General features: G+C 37.8%; 1 protein-coding gene across 4 annotated transcripts in view; it reads right to left on the bottom strand.

The window, feature by feature from the left end:
• Positions 1-27,702, bottom strand: part of WDSUB1 (WD repeat, sterile alpha motif and U-box domain containing 1) — a 79,924-nt gene that overhangs the window by 6,822 nt on the left and 45,400 nt on the right. For 3 of the 4 annotated variants that reach the window (XM_068967699.1, XM_068967700.1, XM_068967697.1), the window contains one exon: positions 23,396-23,536. The exons of the other annotated variant lie outside the window; for it this stretch is intronic. In XM_068967699.1, the coding sequence (XP_068823800.1) occupies positions 23,396-23,536 (141 nt within the window). The remainder of the gene's footprint in view (positions 1-23,395; positions 23,537-27,702) is intronic. 4 annotated transcript variants of the gene reach the window in all.

Here is a 27,702-nt window from a genome sequence, read left to right as displayed (position 1 = left end):
TTCAAACTGTCCCACCAAAGTTCATCTCAAAGCAGTAAAAAGGATTATCAGAGCTACAAAGCAAGGACCACTTCCTCACCCCCACAGACATAGCCTGTCATGTATAATTTTAAAGGCAACCCAAGTTCCTCACTAGAGGAAAAAACTGACAGTTTTAACAAGGAATACACAGTGCACATTTACATTCAGTATTAACTAACTTTGCTTGTTTTCATTATATTTTAAAATTGACCTATGGATTTTAAAGTTTTTGATAATTTATCATCTGACTCTCACTATAAACCCAGATACAAGCTGACAAAAGCTATACCAGATAGTCCTAGGAAGTAAATAATAAATATGCTCTATTCACAAAGTTTTACTTCATATTATTTAATATACTCAGATGGTTAAGTTCTGATCAGATCAAGTAATGATACTTTGTTGCTAGAAGTGTATAAAATGAATAAACTAAGATTAAGTGAACCCCTAAATTTCTTCCATTTAGAAACAGTGATTAAAAGCAGCATATTTTAATATGGGTTCAAATAACTTTTTGCTCTATTGAATACTAGCTCACAGGCCTGGGCTCTGAAATTTTAATACATCTGCTGTCCAACTTAGCCCACTGCCACCCACCTTCGTTCTGAGAAACTGACAATGCAAGCTCAACACTGCTTTGGAGCTATATGCCCTATTCCTGTACTCCTACAGGTAATACTTGACTGAAGATGAGCATGCAGAAACAAAAGAAGTATTAGGACTGCACAAACCTCAGGAACAAAACAGATACAACCAGTGAGAGGACTGTGAAGAAGGCTTAGCGCTGAAGAATTGATGCTTTTGAACTGTGGTGTTGGAGAAGACTCTTGGGAGTTCCTTGCACTGCAAGGAGATCCAACCAGTCCATTCTGAAGGAGATCAACCCTGGGATTTCTTTGGAAGGATTGATGCTAAAGCTGAAGTTTCAGTACTTTGGCCACCTGATGCAAAGAGTTGACTCATTGGAAAAGACTGATGCTGGGAGGGATTGGGGGCAGGAGGAGAAGGGGACGACAGAGGATGAGATGGCTGGATGGCATCACTGATTCGATGGGCGTGAGTCTGAGTGAACTCTGGGAGTTGGTGATGGACAGGGAGGCCTGGCGTGCTGCAATTCATGGGGTTGCAAAGAGTCGGACACGACTGAGCGACTGAACTGAACTGATTCCTAAAATGGGGATGAATTGAAGAAACAATGTACTATGAAAACGATTAATACTCATACAGCTGTGTATCATTAGAGTGTTCCAAGAGGAGAGCCTGGCAGGGTATGTCCATAGGGTCACAAAGAGTTGGACATGACTGAAGTTGATTTCCATGCACACACGCACGCAGACTGTTCCAGGGCACTGTTGCCTATATTATTTAATATGTACAATTTTAAGAAGTAACTCAACCCAAGGCCTGAATAACTTTCTAAGGTCACAAAAATACAGAAAGACAGAGGTAGGATTTAAACTCAAGCAGTTTGGGTCAAGAATCTATGCCTCTTAATCTACATGCTAAATCAAATTTCCAGAATGACAAATATAACTTGGAATTTTGAAGGAAAAAAAAAACCTCTTATGAAAAGGTTACAGCATTAAGACAATGCAGAATGGAAGACTGCTAAGCAGGGAGGAGAAGCTATATACAATGAGAATAACAAAGTTTTCCAGAAATGATAAAAGGCACAGAATTCATTCAAGAAGTAGTGGACCCTGAACAAGAGAAATAAAAATACACACCTGTCTAAAACAAAAAAAACTCAGAAACTGACATTATGTTTATATTTAACAGATGCCAAAGAATGTACTCTCAATAGATAACAGAGAAAATGCTGATTTTTCTCTAAATATGTCACAAAGTACTTAACATTTATTAGGTTTTTACTAAAAATTAACATATTTAAATATTCAGAGTAGACAAAAACCCTGACTAGTGCAAAGCTGTTATTCCTACTCATTCCATCCCCAAATTAAGTTTTTAAAGTTTCTGTAATTACAATAAAAATGTCAATAAGATTGTCTTTTGAGGCACAACAAAGTAATTCTAAAATTTATCTGGAGGTCAAAATGGACAAAAATTGGACAATATTTAAAAAATAAAGGTAAGCATAATTAAACTATGGCAGTGCCTATAAGGGGAGAAGGCAATGGCATCCCACTCCAGTACTCTTGCCTGGGGAATCCCATGGATGGAAAAGCCTGGTAGGCTGCAGTCCATGGGGTCGCTAAGAGTTGGACACGACTGAGCGACTTCACTTTCACTTTCATGCATTGGAGAAGGAAATGGCAACCCACTCCAGTGTGCTTGCCTGGAGAATCCCAGGGACGGGGCAGCCTGATGGGCTGCCGTCTATGGGGTTGCACAGAGTCAGACACGACTGAAGTGACTTAGCAGCAGCAACAGCAGCAGTGCCTGTAAGTATGAAGAATGAATCCAACAGAAATATTTAAATAAACGTATATAACAATATGCCTGTGGATGTTTCTCTATAGAATGAATGGAGAACTGTCTTAACAGAGTAGGTTAATTTATGCAACATTCATACCATAAGATACCGTCCTGCAGTTGAGAAGGAAGTAGTTCTGAATATACTAACAAGGGAATACTATCTGACATATATTAAGTAAATTTAAAAATTTAAATATATCATCCCATATAACAAGAAAAATATTTGGAAGGATATACTGGCGTATGGAAGAGCCCCCACATTTTAAAAACATTTATGCTGCTTAAGTGTTTTTCATCACTGCACACACAATGACAGATTTAAAAGGACAGATGAAAAAATACTGTAAGAACGCTGAAATATAGGCAGAAATGGGTCTTAAATTTTTTTTCTGAGACAGTTAACTCCACAGATATAAGGTACAGGTCGTCCAAAATACCATGGTCGGGGGGAGGACACATGATCAATCCAGGAAAGAAGAGTGAAAGGTGAACTAGGAGAAGAAAAACTGTTTGATTCTATTAAAGATATTCTTGGGCTTCCCTTGTGGCTCAGCTCGTGAAGAATCTGCCTGCAGTACGGGAAACTGGGGTTCAAGATCCCCTGAAGAAGGGAAAGGCTACCCACTTCAGTATTCTTGCCTGGAGAATTCCATGGGTTGTATAGTCCATGGGGTCACAAAGAGTCGGACACGACTGAGTGACTTTTTACTTCACTTTCATTAAAGATAGTTAATTAAAAAAATTCAGTCCTAATCTTTTCCACAAGGAACACTTCTAAAACAAAGTAACACAGGAAAGCTAAAAATAAACTGATGGTGACTTGCTGGGGATTATGTTATTCAGGTTATTAAATAACCCAAAGGTTATTTACTGTGTAAGTCCATCCATATAAGAATATGAGATGACAAAATGTTAGAAACAGGACAGACTGGGGTGGAGGTGAGAAGAGAGCAAGTCAGGTGATGTATGTAGTTATAAAAAGGTATTAAGAAGGGTCCTTGTGGGTTTGGAACTGTTTTGTCTTGACTTGGTGGTTAATACTCAAAACCTCCAATAGGGGCAAAACTGTATACAACTTAATGCACTTCTGGGGAAAACTAAGAATTGTGAATTGCATCAGTGTTAATAGCCTCGTTGTAATATCATAGTGTCATCTGCAAAATGCTGCCAGTGAAGGAACTGGGAAAAGTGCAAGATACCTCTTATTTCTTAAGAAAAGGAATGTGAATCTACAATTGTGTCAATAGTAAAGTTTAAAAATAAATGGTACCACAATGGTTAAAATGAAAGACAATACTAAATGTACGGAAAGCTGCAGAGCAACTGGAATCCTCTCGCTGCTAGTAGAAGTATAAACTGATTCAACCACTCTTGATAACTATATATCCATTCCTAGGAATATACCCAATAGAAATGCATATGTATATTCACTCAAAAGATGATGAAAGGTTCCTGGCAGCACTTGTATAACAGCCAACAATGACTACCAACAGTAGAATGAATAAATAAACTGTATATTCACACATGAGAATGAACAGATTACTGCCTTGTGCAACAACAAGATCATACAAACATGATACTTAAAGCAGCTAGACCCCAAAGAGACGTACTTCTCAGCAAAGAAAACTATAGACAAAATGAAAATATTTATAGACTGGGAGAAAATATTTGCAAATGATGTGACCGACAAGGGCTTAACTAAGATACACAAACAGCTCATACATCTCAATCAATAACTTAAAATCCAGTCAAAAAATGGGCAGAAGACATACAGATAGCCAGCAGGCATCTGAAAAGATGATCAACATCACTAATTATTAGAGAAATGCAAATAAAAATTACAGTGAGGTATTTCATACCAGTCAGAATGGCCATCATCAAAAAGTCTACAAATAATGCTGGATGGAGTGTAGAGAAAAAGGAACCCTTCTACACTGTTGGTGGCAATGTGAACTGGTGCAGATACTATAGAAAGCAATACGGGGTTCCTCAAACTAAAAATGGAACTACTATATAAGCCAGCAATCCTACTCCTGGGCATATATCCAGATAAAACTATAACTCAAAAAGATACACACACCATGTTAATAGCAACATATTTACAATATTCAAGACATGGAAACAACCTAAATGTCCACTGACAGATGAATGGACAAAGAAGATAAGGTACATATATACAAGGGACTGTTACCCCCCAAATGCAATGTTGTTTATAGCAACATGTATGGATCTAAAGATCATACTAAGTCAAAAAGAAAATATAGTATCACTTACATGTGGAATCTAGAATAAATATGTCTACAAACAAAAATAGACTCACATGTGGCTGTCAAGAGGGAGGGAAGGATGGGGAGTTTCAGATTAGCAGATGCAAACTGTTATATATGGGATGGATAAACAACAAAATCCTACTATGTAGGACAAGGAACTATCTATATTCAATCACCTGTGATAAGCCATAATGGAAAAGAATATGAAAAAGTTTATGTAGTTATAAGAATCACTTTTCTGTACATTAGAAATTAACACTGTAAATCAACTATACTTCATAGACTACCCTTCTTGACTTTTTATTATGTGAAAGTTCAAGATGTACACTTATGTTTATTTTAAATACATAAAATGAAAGAAGTATATCATGGAGCTATTAAGAAAGAAAAGAAGAAAGCCAAGACTAAAATGAATGAGACAAAATTTGAGACAAAATACATTAAGTGATTCCAGTAAGAATATTTTAAGATGATAAAAAATTCAAATCTAGCAATATGTGAAGAGGGTAATTCAGATTCCCAGCCATCACCCCCATACACACACACACACAACAAATTTAACAAAGTTGCAGGATATAAACTCAAGATATAAAAGTTGTGTATAGAGGGCACATCTCAACATAACAAAGTCCATTTATGAAAAACTCACAGCTAACATCATACACATTGGATAAAAGCTGAAAGCCTTTCCTCTAAAATCAGAGACAAGGATGTCCACACTCTTGCCACATCTATTTAACACAGTATTAAAAGTCCAAGCCACAGCAATCTGACAAGAAAAGAAAAGGCAACCAAGCTGCCAGGGAAGAAGGAAAACCCACATCTGCAGATGACAGGATACTATATATAGAATAACCCTAAAGTCTCCACCAAAAAAGTAGAATAAAATAAGTAAGCCTACAGGATACAGAAATATCTGTTGCCTTTCTATATGTTAATAACAAGCTATCAGAAAAAGCACAAAAACAATCCTATTTAAAATTTCAACAAGAAGGATCACATACCGTGATCAAGTGGGTTATATCCTGAGCATGAATACACACAAATCAATCAATGTGAGACACAAAATAAGAAACTGAAAGATAAAAACTATATGGTAATCTCAATAGATGCAGGAAAAGCTTTCATCAAAATTCAACAACTATATATGATAAAAACTCACCAGAAATTAGGCATAGAAGGAACCTAACTCAATAAAGGCCACTCAGTGGTGAAAACTGAAAGCATTTCCTCTAAGATCAGGAACAAGAAAGGGTGCTCACTCTTGCCACTATTATTAAACCCAGTGTTGGAAATCCTAGTCAGGCAAGCAGAGAAGAAACATAACAGGAATCCAGACTGGAAAATAAATAAAACTCTTGACTGTTTGCAGATGACAGTATACTAGGCCTGCCCATTCTTTCTGTCGTACTGGAGTGGGTAGCCATTCCCTTCTCCAGGGGATCTTCCCAACACAGGCGTCAAACTCAGGTCACCTGCGTTGCAGGCAGTTGTGTTTTTTTTTTTAACTGGGTCACCAGGGAAGCCCAATACTGTACACAGAAAATTAAGTAAAGTTGCAAGATACAAAATTAATATACAGAAATCCCTTGCATTCTGATACACAAACAAAAAATCAGAAAGAGAAACTAAGGAAACAATCCCACTCACCACTGCAACAAAAAGAATAAAATATCTGGGAATAAACCTACCCATGGAGACAAAAGACATGTATGCAGAAAACAAGACACTGATGAGAGAAATCAAAGATGACACAAACGGAGAGTATACTATGTTCTTGGGTTGAAAGAATCAATACTATGAAAATGACTAAATGGCACCCCACTCCAGTACTTTTGCCTGGAGAATCCCATGGAGGGAGGAGCCTGGTAGGCTACAGTCCATGGGGTCGCAAAGAGTCAGACACGACTGAGCGACTTCACTTCACTTCAGGCAATCTGCAGATTGAATGCAATACCTATTGAATTACCAATTTTTCACAAAACTAGAACAAAAATTTTTACAATTTGTATGGAAAAAAAAAAAGACCCTGAATACCTAAAGCAACCTTGAGAAGGAAAAATGGAGCTGGAAAATCAACCATCCTGACTTGAGACTATACTACAAAATAACAGTTATCAAGACAGTATGGTACTGGCACAAAAATAGAAACATGGATCAATGGAACAAAACGGAAAGCCCAGAGATAAACTCATGCACCTATGGGCATCTTAAATTTGACAAAGGAGAAAAGAACATACAATGGACAAAAGAAATCCTCTTCAGTAAGTGGTGTTGGGAAACCTGAACAGCCATATGTAAAAGATTGAAATTAGAACACTTCCTTACACCATACACAAACATAAACACAAAATGGATTAAAGACCTAAATATAAGACCAGGAAATATAAAATTCCTAGAGGAAAACATAGGCAGAACCCTCTGAAATAAACTGCAGCAAGATCTTTGCTCCGCTTCCTAGAGTAATGGAAATAAATACAGAAATAAACAAATGGGACCTAATTAAACTTAAAAGCTTTTGCACCCCAAAAAGTAATCATTAGCAAGATAAAAAGACAACCCTCAAAATGGGAGAAAATATTTGCAAATGAAGCAACTGACAAAGGATTAATCTCCAAAATATGCAGGGAGCTTATACAGCTCAATACCAGATAAACAGGCAACCCAATAAAAAAATGGGCTGAAGACTTAAACAGACATTTCTCCAAAGAAAATATACAGAAGACCACCAAACACATGAAAAGATGCTCAACATTGCTCATTATTAGAAAAATGCATATCAAAACTACATTGAACTATCACCTCACGCTGATAGCAATGGCCATCGTCAAATCTACAAAAAATAAATAATGGAGAGGATGTGGAGAAAGGGGAAACCTCTTGCACTGTTGGTGGGAATATAAACTGATACAGCCACTAAGGAGAACAGTATGGACTTTCCTTAAAAAACAAAAACAAAAAAGACACTATTATATGGACCGAGCAATCCCACTGTATGTACCCAATGTTCACTGTAGCACTATTTACAATAGCCAGGACACAGAAGCAAACTAGATGTCCACTGACAGATGAATAGATAAAGAAGTTGTGGTACATATATACCATAGAATATCACTCTATGGCCATAAAAAGGAAAGAAACTGGGTCATCTGTAGTGATGTGCGTGAATCTAGAATCAGTCATAGAGTAAAGTCAAGCCAGAAAAACTAATAGTGCATATTAACACTTATGTGTGTATTCTAGAAAAATGGTACTAATGTACCTATTTTCAGGGCAAAAGAATAGCGATGCAGACATGGAGAATGGACTTGTGGACACAGCAGGGGACGGAGAGGGTGGGATGAACTGACAGAGCAGCACTGACATATATACAATACCATTTATAAAATAAATAGCTAGTGGGAAGCTGCTGTATTACACCAGGAGCTCAGCTGGATGCTCTGTGATGATCTAGTAGAGTGGGATGGTGGGGGTAAAAGAGAGGCTCAAGAGGGAGCAGATACAGGTACATTTACAGCTGAGTTATGAAGATCATGGCATCCAGTCCCATCACTTCATGGGTGATAGATGGGGAGACAGCATAAACAGTGTCAGACTTTATTTTGGGGGGCTCCAAAATCACTGCAGATGGTGATTGCAGCCATGAAATTAAAAGACACTTACTCCTTGGAAGAAAAGTTATGACCAACCTATATAGCATATTCAAAAGCAGAGACATTACTTTGCCAAACAAGATCTGCCTAGTCAAGGCTATGGTTTTTCCTGTGGTCAGGTATGGATGTGAGAGTTGGACTGTGAAGAAGGCTGAGTGCCGAAGAATTGATGCTTTTGAACTGTGGTGTTGGAGAAGACTCTTGAGAGTCCCTTGGACTGCAAGGAGATCCAACCAATCCATTCTGAAGGAGATCAGCCCTGGGATTTCTTTGGAAGGAATGATGCTAAAGCTGAAGCTCCAGTACTTTGGCCACCTCATGCAAAGAGTTGACTCATTGGAAAAGACTGTGATTCTGGGAGGGATTGGGGGCAGGAGGAGAAGGGGATGACAGAGGATGAGATGGCTGGATGGCATCATGGACTCGATGGATGTGAGTCTGAGTGAATTCCGGGAGATGGTGATGGACAGGGAGGCCTGGCATGCTGCGATTCATGGGGTTGCAAAGAGTCGGACATGACTGAGCGACTAAACTGAACTGAACTGAATATTAAAAAATATCTAGGAATAAGCCTACCAAAGGAGTGAAAAGACCTGTATACAGAAAACCCTTAAGACACAGATGAGAGAAATCAATGACACAAACAGATGGAGAGATATACTATAATCTTCAATTGGAAGAATCAATATTGTGTAAATGACTATACTACCCAAAGCAATGTACAGATGCAACATAATTCCTATCAAATTACCAAGTGTATTTTTCACAAAAATAAAACAAGAAAATTTATAATCTGTATGAAAACATGAAAGACCCAAAATAGCCACAGCAATCTTGAGAAAGAAAAATGGTGTTGGAGGAATCAGGCTTCCTGACCTCAGACTATACTACAAAGCTACAGTAATCAAGACAGTATGCTCCTGTCACAAAAATAGTACTACAGATCAATGGAACTGGACAGAAGCCCAGAGATGAACCCACACACTTGTGGTCCCCTAATCTATGATAAAGGAGTCAAATATACAATGGAGAAAAGACAGCCTCGTCAATAAATAATGTCAGGAAAACTAGGCAGCTACACGTAAAAGAATGAAATTAGACGACTCTCTAACAATACACACAAAAATAAATTCAAAATGGATTAAAGATCTGAATGCAAGGCCAGACACTCAAACTCTCAGAGGAAAACACAGGAAGAACACTCTGACATAAATCAAAGCATGATCCTCTTTGAGCCACCTCCTAGTGTAATGGAAATAAAAACAAAAATAAACAATTGGACCTAATTAAATGTAGCAATGGAAACCATAAAGATGACAAAAAGAAAATCCTCTGAATGGGAGAAAATAATAGCAAATGAAGCAACTGTCAAAGGATTACTCTCCACAAGATACATAAGCAGCTCATGCAACTCAATTATCAAATCAATAAACAACCCAATCAAAAAATGGGCATAAGACACCAAAACAAACATTTCTCCAAAGAAAACATACACAAGACCACCAACCACATGCAAAGATGTTCAACACCACTCATTATTAGAGAAATGCAAATTAAAACTACTATGAGGTATCACCTCACACCAGTCAGAGCAGCCAGCATCAAAAATAAATCTACAGGGCTTCCCTGATGTGTCAGTGGTAATGAATCTGCCTGACAATGCAGGAGGCAAGGGTTCGGTCCCCATCCTAGAAATCCCACATGCCACTGGGCAGTTAAGTCCATGTGCCAGTTATTGATTGAACCTGTGCTCTAGAGCCCAGGAGCCACAACTACTGAGCCCACTTGCTGCAACTATAGAGACCTGCGCTCTGCAACAAGAGAAGCCCCCATAATGAGAAGCCCATGCTCCAAAACTAGAGCAGCCCCTGCCCCCTACTCATTGTAATTAGAGAGAAGCCTGAATAGCAACAAAGACCCAGGATGGACCAAACTGGATAAATAAATAAATCATTGTTTAAAAAAAAAATCACACAATAAACACTGGACAGAGTATGAAGAAAAGGGAACCCTCATGCACTGCTTGTGGGAGTATAAACTGATACAGCCACTGTGGAAAACAGTTCAAAGTTTTCTTAAAAACTCAAAAAAGAACTCCCGTATGACCCAGGCATCTCACTACTGGGCATATACTCACAGAAAATCATAATTCAAAGATACATGCACCCCAGTGTTCACATCAGCACTGTTTACAACAGCCAGAACATGGGAGTAACCTAAATGTCCATGAACAGAGAAATGTATAAATAAGATGTGGTATATATATACAATGGAATATTACTCAGCCATAAAAAGTAACAAAATTGAGTCATTTGTAGAGATATGGAGGGACCTAAAGAATACCACACAGAGTGAAGTCAGAAAGAGAAAAACAAATATCATAAATTAACACATATATGGAGTCTAGAAAAATGGTACAATCTTACTTGCAAGGTAGAAATAGACACAGATGTTGAGAACAAAAATAGGGATACCAAGGGGCAAAGGGGTGGTGGGAAGAATTGGAGATTGGGCTTGACACATATACACTATTGATACTATAATAACAAAGAAACTCAGCCATAGTAATGAGAACATACTGTATAGCAGAGGGAACTCATAGTTAAGGCTCTGTGATGACCTGAATCAGAAGAAAGCCCAAAAGGGAGTGGATATCTGTATATGTATAGCTGATTGACTTCACTCTACAGTAGAAAAAGCTACTATTATCTCAATAAAATTTTTTTAAAATCTTCAAAAATAAATAACTAGGAATATTTATTATTTGGTTTGTACCCCTTTTTTGGAAACTGTCCCTCCACCACTATCCTCCATATGATGTGCCCCCATTGATATAAAATTTTACTCTCCATAGTTAGATAAATCTCAGTACCACACCTCATTCCTGAAAAGACTAGCACTGGGATAGGCTCCTAGCTCAGATTTGAAGCCTCAGGGATTTTTGGAGTTGATTGCTGCTGCTGCTGCTAAGTCGCTTCAGTCGTGTCCAACTCTGTGAGACCGCATAGACAGAAGCCCACCAGGCTCCCCCGTCCCCGGGATTCTCCAGGAAAGAACACTGGAGTGGGTTGCCATTTCCTTCTCCAATGCATGAAAGTGAAAAGTGAAAGGGAAGTCGCTCAGTTGTGTCCAACTCTTAGCGACCCCATGGACTGCAGCCTACCAGGCTCCTCCGTCCATGGGATTTTCCAGGCAAGAGTACTGGAGTGGGGTGCCACTGCCTTCTCCGTTGGAGTTGACACTAGAAAGAAATGTCAGAACGGACTCTCTCCAGTTGCTGAAATTATATAAACATAAAATTTGGGACCTACCGGTGTTCTTGTTTTTCCACCACATAGAAAAGGCATACTGCATATCACAGAAGGTGAATATTCCCAAGCCTCTGAATAGATAAGAAACAGTACCATGATGACATTCACGTCTCTGGTGCAAGTGTTTCATGAGACACACTTACAATAACTTTTTAATAAATTAATTACCATTTCTGCTTAACCTAATTCAAATTGAGTTTCTTTCAACTGCAAATAAAGGTGCTGATATACTATAGCCAAAAAAAATACAACCATTACTATGCTCATAGAGAATTTCATTCTTGTTGTCATTCAGTCGCTCATTAGTGTCTGACTCTTTGCGACCCCATGGACTGCAGCAAGTCAGACTTCCCGTCCTTCACCATTGCCCAGAGTTTTTCTCAAACTTACTGATGTTGATTGAGTACTGGTCTTGTAAAGTACTTAATATGCATTAATTCATTTGATGCTTAAAAGAATTCATGAGATTAAGTGCTAGCATCTTATTTTGTACATAAGGAAAAATATATAGTCCTCCATGAGGTAACTCAGCAAGTAAAGTAATGAAATAATTTCAGATCCAGGCAGTCTGGATCTTCAGTTCATGTGCTCAACTATTAAATCATCCTACCTCCCATAAGAATATTTCTTATTAAATAATAAAAACTAAAAATAATGGAACTAAATTTGAATTAAATGCTCATGAAAGAGAGTCACTTAAGAAATTATAAATGACTAAAAACATTTAAAATGTTCAAACTCAATATAATACAAAGAAATAAAAACAGATTACTTTTCAGTTATTAGAATGAGAAAGTTTAAAAGATTGCAAAGTATAAGCAAAGATATGGGAAATAGGGACCCCATATGATGTTGAGAGGATAATTCGTCAGTATCCTTCTTCAGTAATTGAAGTTTTAGGTAATTTATTTCAACAGAAACATTTACATTAAGACTAAGAGGACAAGATAAATTTAAACAATGTTGTTCCCTAACACAGTTTATAGTAATAAAAAAATCAACTGGGAATGAAATAGAAGACACTAATACACCTGAATACTAGTCAGTCTTTAAAAAGAGTAAAGTGTCAACAGATAACATTATGCCTTACTCTTTCCGTGGGAACTAAATTAAGAAAAATTAAAACAGCATTTAGAGATGACTACATACTGAGAAGTAGGCAAACATTAACGAACATTTCAGCAACAAGAGGAAAAAGATGTGATAGAGAACAGTATAAAGTGTATAAGTCCAGTTGTTTAAAAATATATTGATTGTACTGGTATTTAAAATTAAATTTAAGAATACACAGAAAAAATATCTAGAATTATATGCTGAACTGGTATTAGTTCTTATCTTTAGTACCTGGGACATCAGACCAGATGGATGAGATGACTCACTTTATATACCGGTATTTAAAAAGTTTTAATCCAATGAGGATATTTTACAATTAAAAGAGAATATCTGCAGAAAATAGAAAGATATGCTCTGGTTCAATCATATCTCAGAGCAAACATAAAATCCCAAATGCATGAGAACTAAGCATTTTTGAAAACTAGAAGAAAATGTTTACACTTGTATAAATAAAATGCTTCTGCCTACAAAAGTTCAGAGCAAGTAGAAGCCATCAAATATATTAAAACGATACTAACAAGATTCCATGTGATTAGTTTCACTAATAATGCACACAAAAAACATAAGGGCAATATTTAAGTCCCTAAGGTAATTTATGTTGTTTACCAAGTCATATTTAAATGGTAACCTATCATGTAGAAAAAAGCATTGCTTCCTTAGCAATAAAGAGTAGGTTTCAAACAACTATTAAATTTACAAAAATAAATGAGTTCTAAAACTCAGTGATCACAAAGCCAGAAAAACGGGTACCCTTAAGTACATTTCTGGTAGTACTCTAAAATTTGTTTCCTAGGAAACAATCTAATAACAAATCTGACAAGAACTATTAAAACTGTTCTTTTTAATGATTATAAGATAGTCTCTGACGGGTTAACTCTGCTTTGAGGCATACATGCCATGAAAACACCACTAAATAACTGGTTACACGATGAAAGGACTACCAAGACAGCTGTGCTGTACTTAGTTGTTTAGTCGCGTCAGACGCTTTGTGACCCCACGGACTGTAGCGCGCCAGGCTCCTCTGTCCATGCACATTCAGGTTGCCATCCCCTTCTCCAGAGGTTCTTCCCAACCCAGGGATCGAACCCAGGTCTCCCACACTGCAGGAGGATTCTTTATCATCTGAGCCAACCGGGAAGCCCAAGCAGTGCATGGCTATTCACAATATAAAGCTTCTTAAACATACACATACACCAAATAGCAGAAGAGTCAAATTGTAGCACTAAGTCATAATGGAATAAAGTTATTGAAAATGAAAATTATGTAGACTAAGTCAATATTCAGAATAGTCAAACAAAAATGAAAGCACAACTTAATACAGATCTGCTGATTATAATTACATAAAGTATGTATGTCTATGTTTATTGACAAAGACTAGGAAACCATGCAGAAAGATGTAACTTCATGATCTCTAAATTCTTATTTCTGTAAAGGTTTTAAAATTCATGATAGGCAAATAACAGATCTCAAGAATCTCTCTTAGAAAACAATATTTTGATGTTACATTCCAGTGACAAAATACATATTTCACAAGTTGCAGTTAAGTTTGTAAAATGTATTCCTTTTTCTCTAATCTTATCCAAACCCACCTTATCCAATTTTATTCATTAAGAAATATATAATGTTTGCAAGGAGCCCTGGGATGAGAGACACCCAGGTGTCCCAGTGCAAAGGTTTCTCCCTTCAGACTCATCTGTAAGGACTTGGCTCACAACGCCTATAACGCAATCTCTAATGCTCTAGGGACTCATTAATCCCCTCTAGTCAGGGTCACAGAGTAATGGCACCTCACCCCAAAGGTTTAAACAGGCACTTCCTTCAAGATGCCCGAGTAGGAGGATGCAGAGTTTGCATCTCATCACAACTAGGGCACCTACAAGGTGCTGGTGGGGGACTTCGAACACCTAAGGAGATGGGCAGAATCCCTGAGTAACCAGGGTCTTCGCTCTCAGGCCAGGGTTGAGCCTGAGCTCCTGTGGCAGGAGCACCAAATTCAAACCACTGTACTAACAGAGAACTTCAGACCCCAGAGAATATTAATCAGCAAGAGATCCCCCAGAGGCCCTCATCTTGGTACCAAGACCTGGTTCCACCTAACTGCCTGCGAACTCCAGTGCTGGATGCCTTAGGCCAAACAATGAGCAAGACAGAAATACAGACCACACCCCCATCAAAAAAAAACAGAGACATCCAAAAATACGGTACAGATGAAGGAGCAAGGTAATAACCAAAGACCGAATTAATGAAGAGGAAATAGACAACCTACCTGAAAAGGAATTCAGAGTACTGATAGTAAAGATGATCCCAAATCTCAGAAATAGAAAGGGGGCATGGATCAAGAAAACAGAAATGTTTAACAAGGACCTAGAAGAACTAAAGGACAGACAGATAGTGCTGAACAACACAATAACTGAAATGGAAAATATGCCAGAACCAATAGAATAACCAAAGCAGAACAAATGAGTGAGCCTGAAGATAGAATGATGGTAATAACTACTGAGGAGCAGAATAAAGAAAAAGAATGAAATGAGGACAGTCTCAGAGGCCTCTGGGACAACATTAAAATGCACTAACATTTGTTTCATAGGGGTCTCAGAAGAAAAAGAGAAAGATAAAAGGTCTGAGAAAATATTTGAAGGATTATAGTCAAAAACTTAGCTAACATGGGAAAGGAAATAGTCACTCAAGTGCAGGAAGCACACTTTCCCACACAGGAAAAACCCAAGGAGAAACACACAGAGACATAGTAATCAAACTAACAAAAATTACATTCAAAGAAAAAATATTAAAAGCAGCAAGGAAAAAGCAATCAACAACATACAAGGGAATCCCCATAAGGTTATCAGCTGATTTTTCACCAGAAACTCTAGGTCAGAATACTCTGCAAGAAGTCATGAAAGGGAAGAGCAACAATCAAGAATACTCTACCCAGAATGGAACAGAGAAATCACAAGTTTTACAGACAGACAAAAGCTAGGAGAATCCAGCACCATCAACCAGCTTTAAAACAAATGCCAAATGAACTTCTCTATTTGCAAAACAAGACCTACAAAAATAAACCCAAAACAATTAAGAAAATGGTAATAGGAACATACATATCAATCATTATCTTAAATGGATCTGGATTACATGCTCCAACCAAAAGATCAAAATGGTTGAATGGATACAAAAACAAGACCCTTATATATGCTGTCTACAAGAGGCCCACTTCAGATCTAGGGACACATATAGATTGGAAGTGAGGTAATGGAAACAGATATTACATGCAAATAGAAATCAAAATAAAGCTAGAGTAGCAATACTCATATCAGAAAAAACAGACTTTAAAGACTACTAAAAGAAGGAAGGATACTACATAAATGATCAAGAGATCAATCCAAGAAGAAAACATAACCATTTTAAATATTATGCACCCAACACAGGAGCAGCTCAAAACAAAAGGCAAATGTTAACAGCCATAAAAGGGGAAATTAACAGTAACTCAGTAATAGTGGTGTACTTTAACACTCCACTTTCACCAATGGACAGATCATCCAGACAGAAAATTAATGTGGAAAAACAAGCCTTAAATGAAACATTAGATCAGATAGACATAATTGATATTTATAGGACATTACATCCAAAACCAGCAGAATACACTTTCTTCTCAAGTGCCCATGAAACATTCTCCAGGATAGATCACACCTTGGGTTACAAATGAAGCCTCAGTAAACTTAAGAAAATTGGAATTACATCAAGCATCTTCTTTTACCACAACACTATGAGATTGGAAATCAATTTCAGGAAAAATTTAAAAAACACTACAAAATACACAAGCACGTTTGTTTAGTACTAAATATTCAAAAAGTCGGAGAAGAAATCAAAGAGGAAATTTTAAAAAATAGCAACAAATGACAACATAAACACAACTATCTAAAACCTATGGGACATAGCACGAGCATTTCAAAGAGGGAAGTTTATAGCAATTCACTATCACCTCAGTTCAGTTGCTCAGTCGTGTCCAACTCTTTGCGACCCCATGAACTGCAGGACGCCAGGCCTCCCTGTCCAACACAAACTCCCAGAGTTCACCCAAACTCATGTCCATTGAGTCAGTGATGCCATCCAACCATCTCATCTTCTGTCGTCCCTGTCTCCTCCTGCCCTCAATCCCTCCCAGCATCAGGGTCTTTTCAAATGAGTCAGCTCTTCGCATCAGGTGGCCAAAGGATTGGAGTTTCAACTTCAACATCAGTCCTTCCAATGAATATTCAGGACTGATCTCCTTTAGGATGGACTGGTTGGATCTCCTTGCAGTCCAAGGGACTCTCAAGAGTCTTCTCCAACACCACAGTTCAAACGCATCAATTCTTCGGCACTCAGCTTTCTTCCCAGTCCAACTCTCACATCTATACATGACCACAGGAAAAACCATAGCCTTGACTAGACAGACCTTTGTTGGCAAAGTAATGTCTCTGCTTTTTAATATGCTGTCTAGGTTGGTCATAACTTTCCTTCCAAGGAGTAAGCACCTTTCAATTTCATGGCTGCGATCACCATCTGCAGTGATTTTGGAGCCCCCCAAAATAAAGTCTCTCACTGTTTCCCCATCTATTTGCCATGAAGTGATGGAACCAGATGCCATGATCTTCGTTTTCTGAATGTTGAGCTTTAAGCCAACTTTTTCACTCTCCTCTTTCACTTTCATCAAGAGGCTCTAGTTCTTCTTCACTTTCTGCCATAAGGGTGGTGTCATCTGCATATCTGAGGTTATTGATATTTCTCCCAGCAATCTTGATTCCAGCTTGCACTTCATCCAGTCCAGCGTTTCTCATGATGTACTCTGCATACAAGTTAAATAAGCAGGGTGACAATATACAGCCTTGATGTACTCCTTTCCCAATTTGGAACTAGTCTGTTGTTCCATGTCCAGATCTGACTGTTGCTTCCTGACTTGCATATAGGTTTCTCAAGAGGCAAGTCAGGTGGTCTGGTATTCCCATCTCTTTCAGACTTTTCCACAGTTTATTGTGATCCACAGAGTCAAAGGCTTTGGCATAGTCAATAAAGCAGAAATAGATGTTTTTCTGGAACTCTCTTGCTTTTTTGATGATCCAGGGAATGTTGGCGATTTGATCTCTGGTTCCTCTGCCTTTTCTAAAACCATCTTGAACATCAAGTTTTTGAACAACTTCTTCTCAAGCGCACATGTAACATTCTCCAGGATAGATCACATCTTGGGTCACAAATGAAGCCTCATTAAACTTAAGAAAATTGGAATTATATCAAGCATCTTTTTTTTACCACAACACTATGAGATTGGAAATCAATTACAGGAAAAATTTTAAAAAACTACAAAAAACACAAACACGTTTGTTTAGTACTACTCAAAAAGTCAGAGAAGAAATCAAAGAGGAAATTTATGAAATAGATAGCAACAAATGACAACATAAACACAACCAACTATCACCTCAAGATACAAGAGAAATCTACTATAAACAATCTAATCTTACATGTAGAACAACTAGAGAAAGAAGACTCCACAACTAGAGAAGAACTCCACAACTAGATCAGAGAAGAAAAAATGAAACAGAAACGAAGACAACAGCAGCAAAGATCAAAAAAACTAAAGCTGATTTTTGGAGAAGATTAAATTGATAAACCTTTAGCCAAACTCATCAAGAAAAAAAGGAAGAAGATTTAAATCAATAATATTAAATATGAAAAAGGAGAAGTTGCAACTGATGCTACAGAAATACAAAGGATCATTGAGAGACTACTACAAGCAACTGCAAGCAAATAATATGGACAACCCAGAAGAAATGGACAAATTCTTAGAAAGGTATAACCCACCAAGACTGAACCATGAAGAAACAGAAAATATCAATGGACTAACCACAAGTAATAACATTGAAGCCATAATTAAAAATCCTCCAACAAACAAAAGTCCAGGACCAGATGGCGTCATAGGTGAATTCTATCCAATTTTTAAGAGACCAGTTAGCACCTATTCTTCTCAAAAACTTCCAAAAAATTGCAGAGGGAGGAATACTCCCAAACTTGTTCTTTGAGGCCACCATCCCCTGATACCAAAATTAAACAAAGATATCAAAAAGAAAATCACAGACCAGTAACACTGATGAACACAGACACAAAAATCCTCAAAAAATACTAGCAAACAGAATCCAGTAACACGTAAAAAGGATCATACACTATGATCAAGTTTAAGTTTATCCCAAGGATGCAAGGATTCATCAATATACACAAATCAATGTGATACACACCACATTACCAACTGAAAGATAAAAATCATATGATAATCCCAAAAAATGCAGAAGAAGCTTTTGACAGATTTCATCACCCATTTATGAACAAAACTCTTCAGAAAATTTGGTATGGAAGGAACCTACCTCAACACAATAAAGGCCGTATAAAACAAACCCACAACAAATATTATTCTCAATGGTGAAAAACTGAAAGTACTTCCTCTAAGGTCTAATAAGACAAGGGTGTGCATTCTCACCACTATTATTCAACGCAGTTTGGAAGTCCTAGCCATAGTAATCAAAGAAGAAAAAGAAATGAAAGGAATCCAGATTGAAAAAGAAGTAAAACTGTCACTCTGCAGACAACAGGATACTATACATAGAAAACCCTGAAGATAACATCTGAAAATTACTAGAGCTATTCAGTGAATTTAGTAAAGTCACAGGATACAAAATCAATACACAAATATCCCTTGAATTCCTATAAACTAACAACAAAAAAATAAGAAAGAGAAATTAAGGAAACAATCCCACTTACCACTGCAACAAAAAGAATAAAATACCTAGGAATAAACCTACCTATGGAGACAAAAGCCTGTATGCAGAAAACTGTAAGACACTGATGAAAGAAATCAAAGATGACACAGAGAGATATAATATGTTCTTGGATCGAAAGAATCAATATTGTAAAAATGACTAGACTCCCCTATACAATCTGCAGATTTAATGCAATCCTCATCATATTACTAAGGGCAGTTTTCACAGAACCAGTACAAAAATTTTTAATATTTGTATGGAAATAAACAGACGCTGATAAGCCAAAGCAATCTTGAGAAAGAAAAATGGAGCTGGAGGAATCAACCTTTCTGGCTTCAGACTATACACAATTAAATGAAGTAGGGATAGGTAACCTTCCAGAAAAAGAATTTTGAATAATGATAGTGAAGATACTCCAGGATCTCGGGAAAACAATGGAGAAGATACAAGAAATGTTTATCAAAATCTAGAAAAACTAAAGAACAAACAAACAGAGATGAATAATACACTAGAAGGAATCAGTAACAGAGTAACTGAGGCAGAAGGAGGAGAAAGAGAGACAGGACCTGAGATAATATTTGATGACATAGCTGAAAAATTCCTGAACACTGGAAAGGAAATAGTCAACCAAGTCCAGGAGCACAGAGAATCCCAGGCAGAAAAAAACCCAAGGAAGAACACACCGAGACACACAGTAATCAAACTGACAAAAATTAAAGACAAAGATAAAGTATTACAAACAATAAGGAGGGAAAATGACAAATAACATACAAGGGAACTCCCAACGGGCTATCAGCTGATTTCTCCACAAACTCTCTACAAGCCAGAAGGGAATGGCATGATATATTTAAAGTGATGAAAGGGAAGAACCTACAACCAAGAATATTCTATCCAGCAATACTCGCATTCAGATTTGATGGAGAAATCAAAGACAGATGGCCAACAAACCCAGCAAAAGACACTCAGCATCACTAGTTATTAGAGAAATGCAGATCAAAACTACAATGATTAATCACTGGTCAGAATGGCCATCATCATAAAATCTACAAACAATAAATGCTGAAGAAGATGTGGATAAAAAGGAACCCTCTTGCACTGCTGGTGGAAGTGTAAATTGATACAGCCACTATGGAAAACAGTTTGGAGGTTTCTTAAAAAACTGAAAATATAACTACCATATGACTCAATAATCCCACTACTGCACATATACCCTGAGAAAATAATAATTCAAAAAGACTTATGTACCCCAATGTTCACTGTAGGACTATTTATGATAACCAGGAGACGGAAGCAATCTAAATGTTCACTGACACATGAATTGATAAATATGTGATATACATACACACACACAATATTACTCAGCTATAAAAATGAATGAAATTGGGTCATTTGTAGAGATACAGATGGACCTAGAGTATGCCATACAGAGTGAAGTAGGTCAGAAAGGAAAATATCATATATTAATGCATATATATGAAATCTAGGAAAAGTGTACATAGATGAACAGAGACCTAAATGGAGACAACGGCTATGTCGACATGGGGGGAAGCGGAGGGCGAGACAAATTGGGAAAGCAGTGTGGACATATATACACTACCATGTGTAAAACAGATAGCTAGTGAGAAGTTACAGGGAGCATAGGGAAAGGTGACCTAGAGAGACGGGAGGGTCTGGGTGGGAGGTTCGGGAGGGAGCTGATATATGTAAACATATAGCTGACTCACTTTGCTGTACAGCAGAAACTAACACAACAGTGTAAAGCAATTATACTCCAATAAAATAAAGTGAACAAAAAAGGACAACCTATGAAACAAGTAAACTTCTATAAATCATATACCTGATAAGGGATTAATATCGAGAATATGCAAAGAACTGCTACAAGTCAACAATAAAAAAATCAAATAACCCATTTAAAAAATGTCCAAAGGAACTGAAAATACATTTCTCCAAAAATGATATACCAGTGCCATTAAACATGTGACAAGATACTTAACATCTTTTAAATTTTAAGAAATTCAAATAAAAACCACAAGGAGACACCGTGAATATAAATATTCACAATCAAAACAACAGAAAATAACAAGTGTTGATAAGGATATGGAGAAATCTGAACTCTTGTAGAAAGTTTGGTGAGATTGTAAAATTGTAAAATGGTGTAACTGGTATGGAAAACATTATGGAGGTTCCTCAAAAAAAAATCACAAACAGAACTATTGTATGAGATAGCCATCACACTTCTTGGTATATATCCAAAAGAACTGAATGCAGGGTCTCAAAGAGACATCTGCACACTCATTTAAAACAGCACTATTCACATAGCCAGGAAGTGAAAGCAACCCTAATCTCCATCAGTGGATAAATGAATAAACAAAATGTGGTATACACACACCATGAATATTATTTAGTCTTCAAAAAGGAAATACCACAACATGGATAAATTTTGAAGTTATTATGTTAAGCCAGTCACAAAAAGATAAATGTATGATTCAACTTTATCTGCGTTCTCTAAAGTAGTCAAATTCATAGAATCAGAACGTAGAACAGTAGTTACCAGAGGCTGGTTGCTGCTGCTGCTAAGTGACTTCAGTCATGTCCGACTGTGTGTGACCCCAGAGACAGCAGCCCACCAGGCTCCCCCGTCCCTGGGATTCTCCAGGCAAGAACACTGGAGTGGGTTGCCATTTCCTTCTCCAATACATGAAAGTGAAAAGTGAAAGTGAAGTCACTCAGTTGTGTCAGACTCCTAGCAACCCCATGGACTGCAGCCTACCAGGCTCCTCCATCCATGGGATTTGCCAGGCAAGAGTACTGGAGTGAGATGCCATTGCCTTCTCCGACCAAAGGCTGAGAGAGAGGGAAAAGGAGAGTTGTTTACATGGGCACAGAGTTTCAGTTTTATAAGATGACAAGTATTGGCGATCTATTTCTGTTTCACAATAATGTGAATACACTTTACACTACTGAACTGTATCCTTAAATATGATTAAGATGCACCACTATTTACAACATCCAGGATGTGGAAGCAGTCTGAATCTCCAATGACACATGAATGGATAAAGAAGTTATTGTATGTGTGTGTATACACACACACAGGAATATTATTCAGCCAGAAAAATGAATGACACTGGGTTATTTGGAGAGAAGCAGATGTCAGCACTCTGTTGTACAGAGTGAAGTAAGTCAAAAAGAGAAAAACAAGTATCGTATATTAATGCATATATGTGGAATCCAGGAAAAAATGCTACAGATGAACTATTTGCAGGGCAGGAAAAGAGACACAGATGAAGAGAATGGGCATGCGGACACAGTGGGGAGAAGGGGACAGCGGGATGGACTGAGAGATCAGGACTGACACACACACACACACACACACGCACGCACGCACACTATCGAGAAATGGCTGTGTAGCATAGGGAGCTCAGCTTGGTGCCTGTGATGACTTAGAAGGGTAGGATTGGAGAGTGGTGAAGGGAGATTCAAGAGGGAGGGGATGTATGTAATTGCATACATATAGCTGATTCACTTTGTTGTACAGCAGAAACTAACACAACATTGTAAAGCAATTACACTCCAATTAAAAAAAAAGAAATACACAGTGTTCAACAGTTCACCTCAGATCTAAGGAATTTTTTAAAAGAATAAAACAGCTACTTGTTTTATTAAATAAAACAGCTACTTGTCTCACTACTTGTGACAAATGTAACGATAATTTTAAAAATTTTCCACATTTAAACAAACTTCTGTGGTCCACCCTATTTACTCATTTAGGGCGTAATATACCCTGAAACTCAGAATAGCATCATACATACCTGATGCGATGACAGGATCTTTCATAAGCTCCCTAGTTATTGGACATATAAATTCATCAGGAATTTCAGAAGAAAGGGTTTTCACCTTTGTCCTCAGTTCTTCAATTTTCCTTAGAACTTTACTACGCAGCCCTAGTGATTCTGAAAAGAAATTATTCTGTTAGGGCTGGAGATCTATCTATAAGTTTTATGCAAGTCTTCAGGAGAGTAAAATTTAATCTACTATAACCAAAAATCTTCAGAAATACTGTTTTACTACATGGAAACTTTTCTTTACAAATTCTTTAATGAATCTTTGTAGTGCAGAATAAAGTGTGATTAAAACAACTCATCAATAGAAAGATTATTCTAAGTAACTTTAGATTCTGAAAGCTCAAGAATTTCAGATTACCCAAACACTAATATACTACATAAAATTAGAAAAGCCTATTATATGTTAATTTAGAGAACAGTCTCCTAAAAATCATTTATAAAGATGTTCAGTTTAATATAAAAATACCATCTTATATTTTTAAACCTTATGAAACTTGGTTTATTATCTGCTAATTCGTATACAATGGGAATACCAGACCACCTGACCTGCCTCTTGAGAAATCTGTATGCAGGTCAGGAAGCAACAGTTAGAACTGGACATGGAATAACAGACTGGTTCCAAATAAGAAAAGGAGTATGTCAAGGCTGTATACTGTCACCCTGCTTATTTAACTTATATGCAGAGTACATCATGAGAAACACTGGACTGGATGAAGCACAAGCTGGAATCAAGATTGCCAGGAGAAATATCAATAACCTCAGATATATAGATGATACCATCCTTACGACAGAAAGTGAAGAAGAACTAAAGAGCCTCTAGATGAAAGTGAAAGAGGAGAGTGAAAAAGTTGGCCGAAAGCTCACAATTCAGAAAACTAAGATCACGGCATCTGGTCCCATCACTTCATGGCAAATAGATGGGGAAACGAGACTGACTGATTATGTTTTTGGGCTCCAAAGTCACTGCAGATGTTGATTGCAGCCATGAAATTAAAAGATGCTTATTCCTTGGAAGAAAAGTTATGACCAACCTAAACAGCATATTAAAAAGCAGAGACACTACTTTGCCAGCAAAGGTCCATCTAGTCAAAGCTATGGTTTTTCCAGTAGTCATGTATGAATGTGAGAGCTGGACTATAAAGAAAGCTAAGCGCTGAAGAATTGGTGCTTTTGAACTGTGGTGTTGGAGAAGACTCTTGAGAGTCCCTTGGACAGCAAGGTGATCCAACCAGTCCATCCTAAAGGAAATCAGTCCTGAATATTCATTGGAAGGACTGATGCTAAAGCTGAAACTCCATAACTCTGGCCACCTGATGTGAAGAACTGACTCATCTGAAATCAAGACCCTGATGCTGGGAAAGATTGAAGGCAGGAGGAGAAGGGGACGACAGAAGATGAGATGGTTGGATGGCATCACTGACTTGATGGACATAAGTCTGAGAAAACTCTAGGAGTTGGCAATGGACAGGAAGGCCTGGCATGCTGCAGTCCATGGGGTTGCAAATAGTCGGACACAACTGAGCGACTGAAGTGAACTGATACAAAGCACAGTATCAAATAAAACTCATCTGTTTGTCCAAAACTGTACATGTAAGCTTCATTCATCTGTAGTTTAACTTTTATCTCATTTCAAAAATTAATTTTTAGTTTCAGGAAGATAAATATAATTAAGTTTAGGCAGAGTAGTGTTATTTTGCTGTTTGTATTTTTATCAGCTGACAGTTCTATTTTAGGCAGAGGTTTTTTCTGGGAGGGGGCAGTGGGTAAATGGGTAGAAAAAAAGAACTACATTTCAGAATGCCTCATAGTTTTCATAAAAAGCCTATCAACTTTCTGATTGGAAGGTAATTCTCCATATAGTGTTTAAACACACTTTTACAGTATCTTTTATCTGGCAATCTTTTCAAGGATGTCTGCAAACTTCCTTGGAAGCTAATGTCTCCCTCCTAGTCAAAGGGCAGGTTTGTGTTGTAAGACCTATAGAGATAACGTCTTCTTCTTGGACTGCTTTGCTGCTACTCCTGCTAAGTTGCTTCAGTCGTGTCCGACTCTGCGACCCTAGAGACGGCAGCCCACCAGGCTCCCCCGTCCCTGGGATTCTCCAGGCAAGAACACTGGAGTGGGTTGCCATTTCCTTCTCCAATGCATGAAAGTGAAAAGCGAAAGTGAAGTCGCTCAGTCGTGTCCAACTCTTAGCGATCCCAAGGACTGCAGCCTACCAGGCTCCTCCGCCCATGGGATTTTCCAGGCAAGAGTACTGGAGTGGGGTGCCACTGCCTTCTCCAGACTACTTTGCTAGCAGTCCCCTTATCATATTGGGGGGGATCATAAATTCAGGGTTCCTCAGCTATGACACTATCACAAATTGCCTGCACAAGACTTAGTGGCAGAGGGGAACCAATCTGAGCATGAAGCTCATGCTGCTTGCTGTCCCATGAGTAACAAACTGTTTACATCTATTTGGATTCACTGACCGTTATCTATGAAAGTGTGGGAAGTCGACCCCACAACTGCCTGCATCTTAAGGGACGTCCTTCCTATGGAATTCACTGAAACCAAATTGAAGAATTTTTCAAATAATTTTTTAAAAATCACAGCACATTTATAATTAGATAGTGATCATCTCATTTAAAGGGATATTACATGTAATAAGAATATAGAGGTATTTAATATTCTAAAAAACATACGTATTTTTTCCTGTCAAAAATAATACACATGTATGCTAATATGTAAAATGCTTATTAGTAGAGGGTGTGAAGTGAAGTGAAAGTTGCTCAGTCGTGTCTGACTCTTTGTGATCCCATGGACTATATAGTCCAGAATCCTCCAGAATACTGGTGTGGGTAGCTCTCCTCCAGGGGATCTTCCCAACCCAGGGATCAAACCCAGGTCTCCTGGATTGCAAGTAGATTCTTCACCAGCAGAGCCAGAAGGGAAGCCCAAGAATACTGGAGCAGGTAGCCTATCCCTTTCTCCAGCAAATCTTCCCCAACCAGGAATCGACCCGGGGTCTCCTGCATTGCAGGCAGATTCTTTACCAACTGAGCTATCAGGGAATCCTAACAGAGTGTGTAGAACCCTATTTCAAAATGTACTATAAAATAAAAGGTTAAATTGTGTGTTATTCTGCCCAATTTTAATGTTGTTTAAAAATGCCCTCATTTACCAGCAGTTACCAAATCATATCCACAGAACTTAGCCAGAGGAAAAGACATCCTTTTGTGATTGGGGGTTGGAAGTCAGTGTTATTAAACTTAATTGCTCAGAAAGAAAAGACCCTTACCAAGTGAGGGCTAGAAAACCCTCAGTGTGAGTTAATGGGCGATATTTCGCTATATTTGCTATAACTCTGAAAAGGCATCTGGTTCTTAGCAGACGACAAATTAAACAGGCCATCAACTCTGTCCCCCTTCTCCACCCGTTCCCAATGCTGGCAATGCTGCACTGAATTGATGGTGCCAAGACACAAATTATCATTAAAGATACAAAATTCTAAAAACCCTCAAGAAAACAGAAGTAACTGAGTTCCAGAGTAAAGGATGGGACATAGTTTAAAGCAGAGATTTGTATACACAAATGGAAGAAATATCTTTCTACTTGTAGCCATCTTTCCCCCCAACTTTGTCCTGTAAATATCATCACCAAAGCAGCAACACCAGCACTAGCTGGAGGCAGAGTAACAGGAAAGTGCTACTGCCTGGAGCTAACCAACCATCACAGCCCATGAGGATGATCACAGTCACGTCTGTACTGTCCTGAGATAGACGAGGATCAACAGCTGGTCTCTTGGAGTAAAAAACATTGAATTCTTCATTATTTAAAAATAAATTTTATTAAACAAATTCTGACTAGAATGATCAAGAGAAAACAAGACATAAAAAGGGACACAAGGGTTTTTTAAAGGATTTGGAAAAGATGATGATAGAAGCGATGTAATTTTTACATTTCTCTGAATCCCTTCATGAAAAGAAACGTGACTAGATAGCAAAATCAAATTTCACGGGCATTTACAACAAAACAAGGTAGCAAACTATCTTCATGAGCCCCCTAACATATTAATAAGTGGGAGAAGATAAACCACCAACATCCGTAAGATCTGTAATTGGTATCAGTGGGGAAGCAACAGGACATCTGATAGGCCTGAAAAAAGGAGACTTCAAAATGCCCCACGAGTACTCAGTGCAAAGTGGGGGGGTCAATTTAAGAGCAGTTGCTGACCTGGAAGGGTATGTCCACTCCAAAAGCCTTGTGAGTACACAGGCCCACACATTTAA

Source organism: Capricornis sumatraensis, chromosome 3 (assembly GCF_032405125.1).
Source record: "Capricornis sumatraensis isolate serow.1 chromosome 3, serow.2, whole genome shotgun sequence".
NCBI classification, from domain to species: Eukaryota; Metazoa; Chordata; class Mammalia; order Artiodactyla; family Bovidae; genus Capricornis; species Capricornis sumatraensis.
Note: the sequence above shows the minus strand (reverse complement) of the source record. Positions and strands in the feature narration are given on the sequence as shown.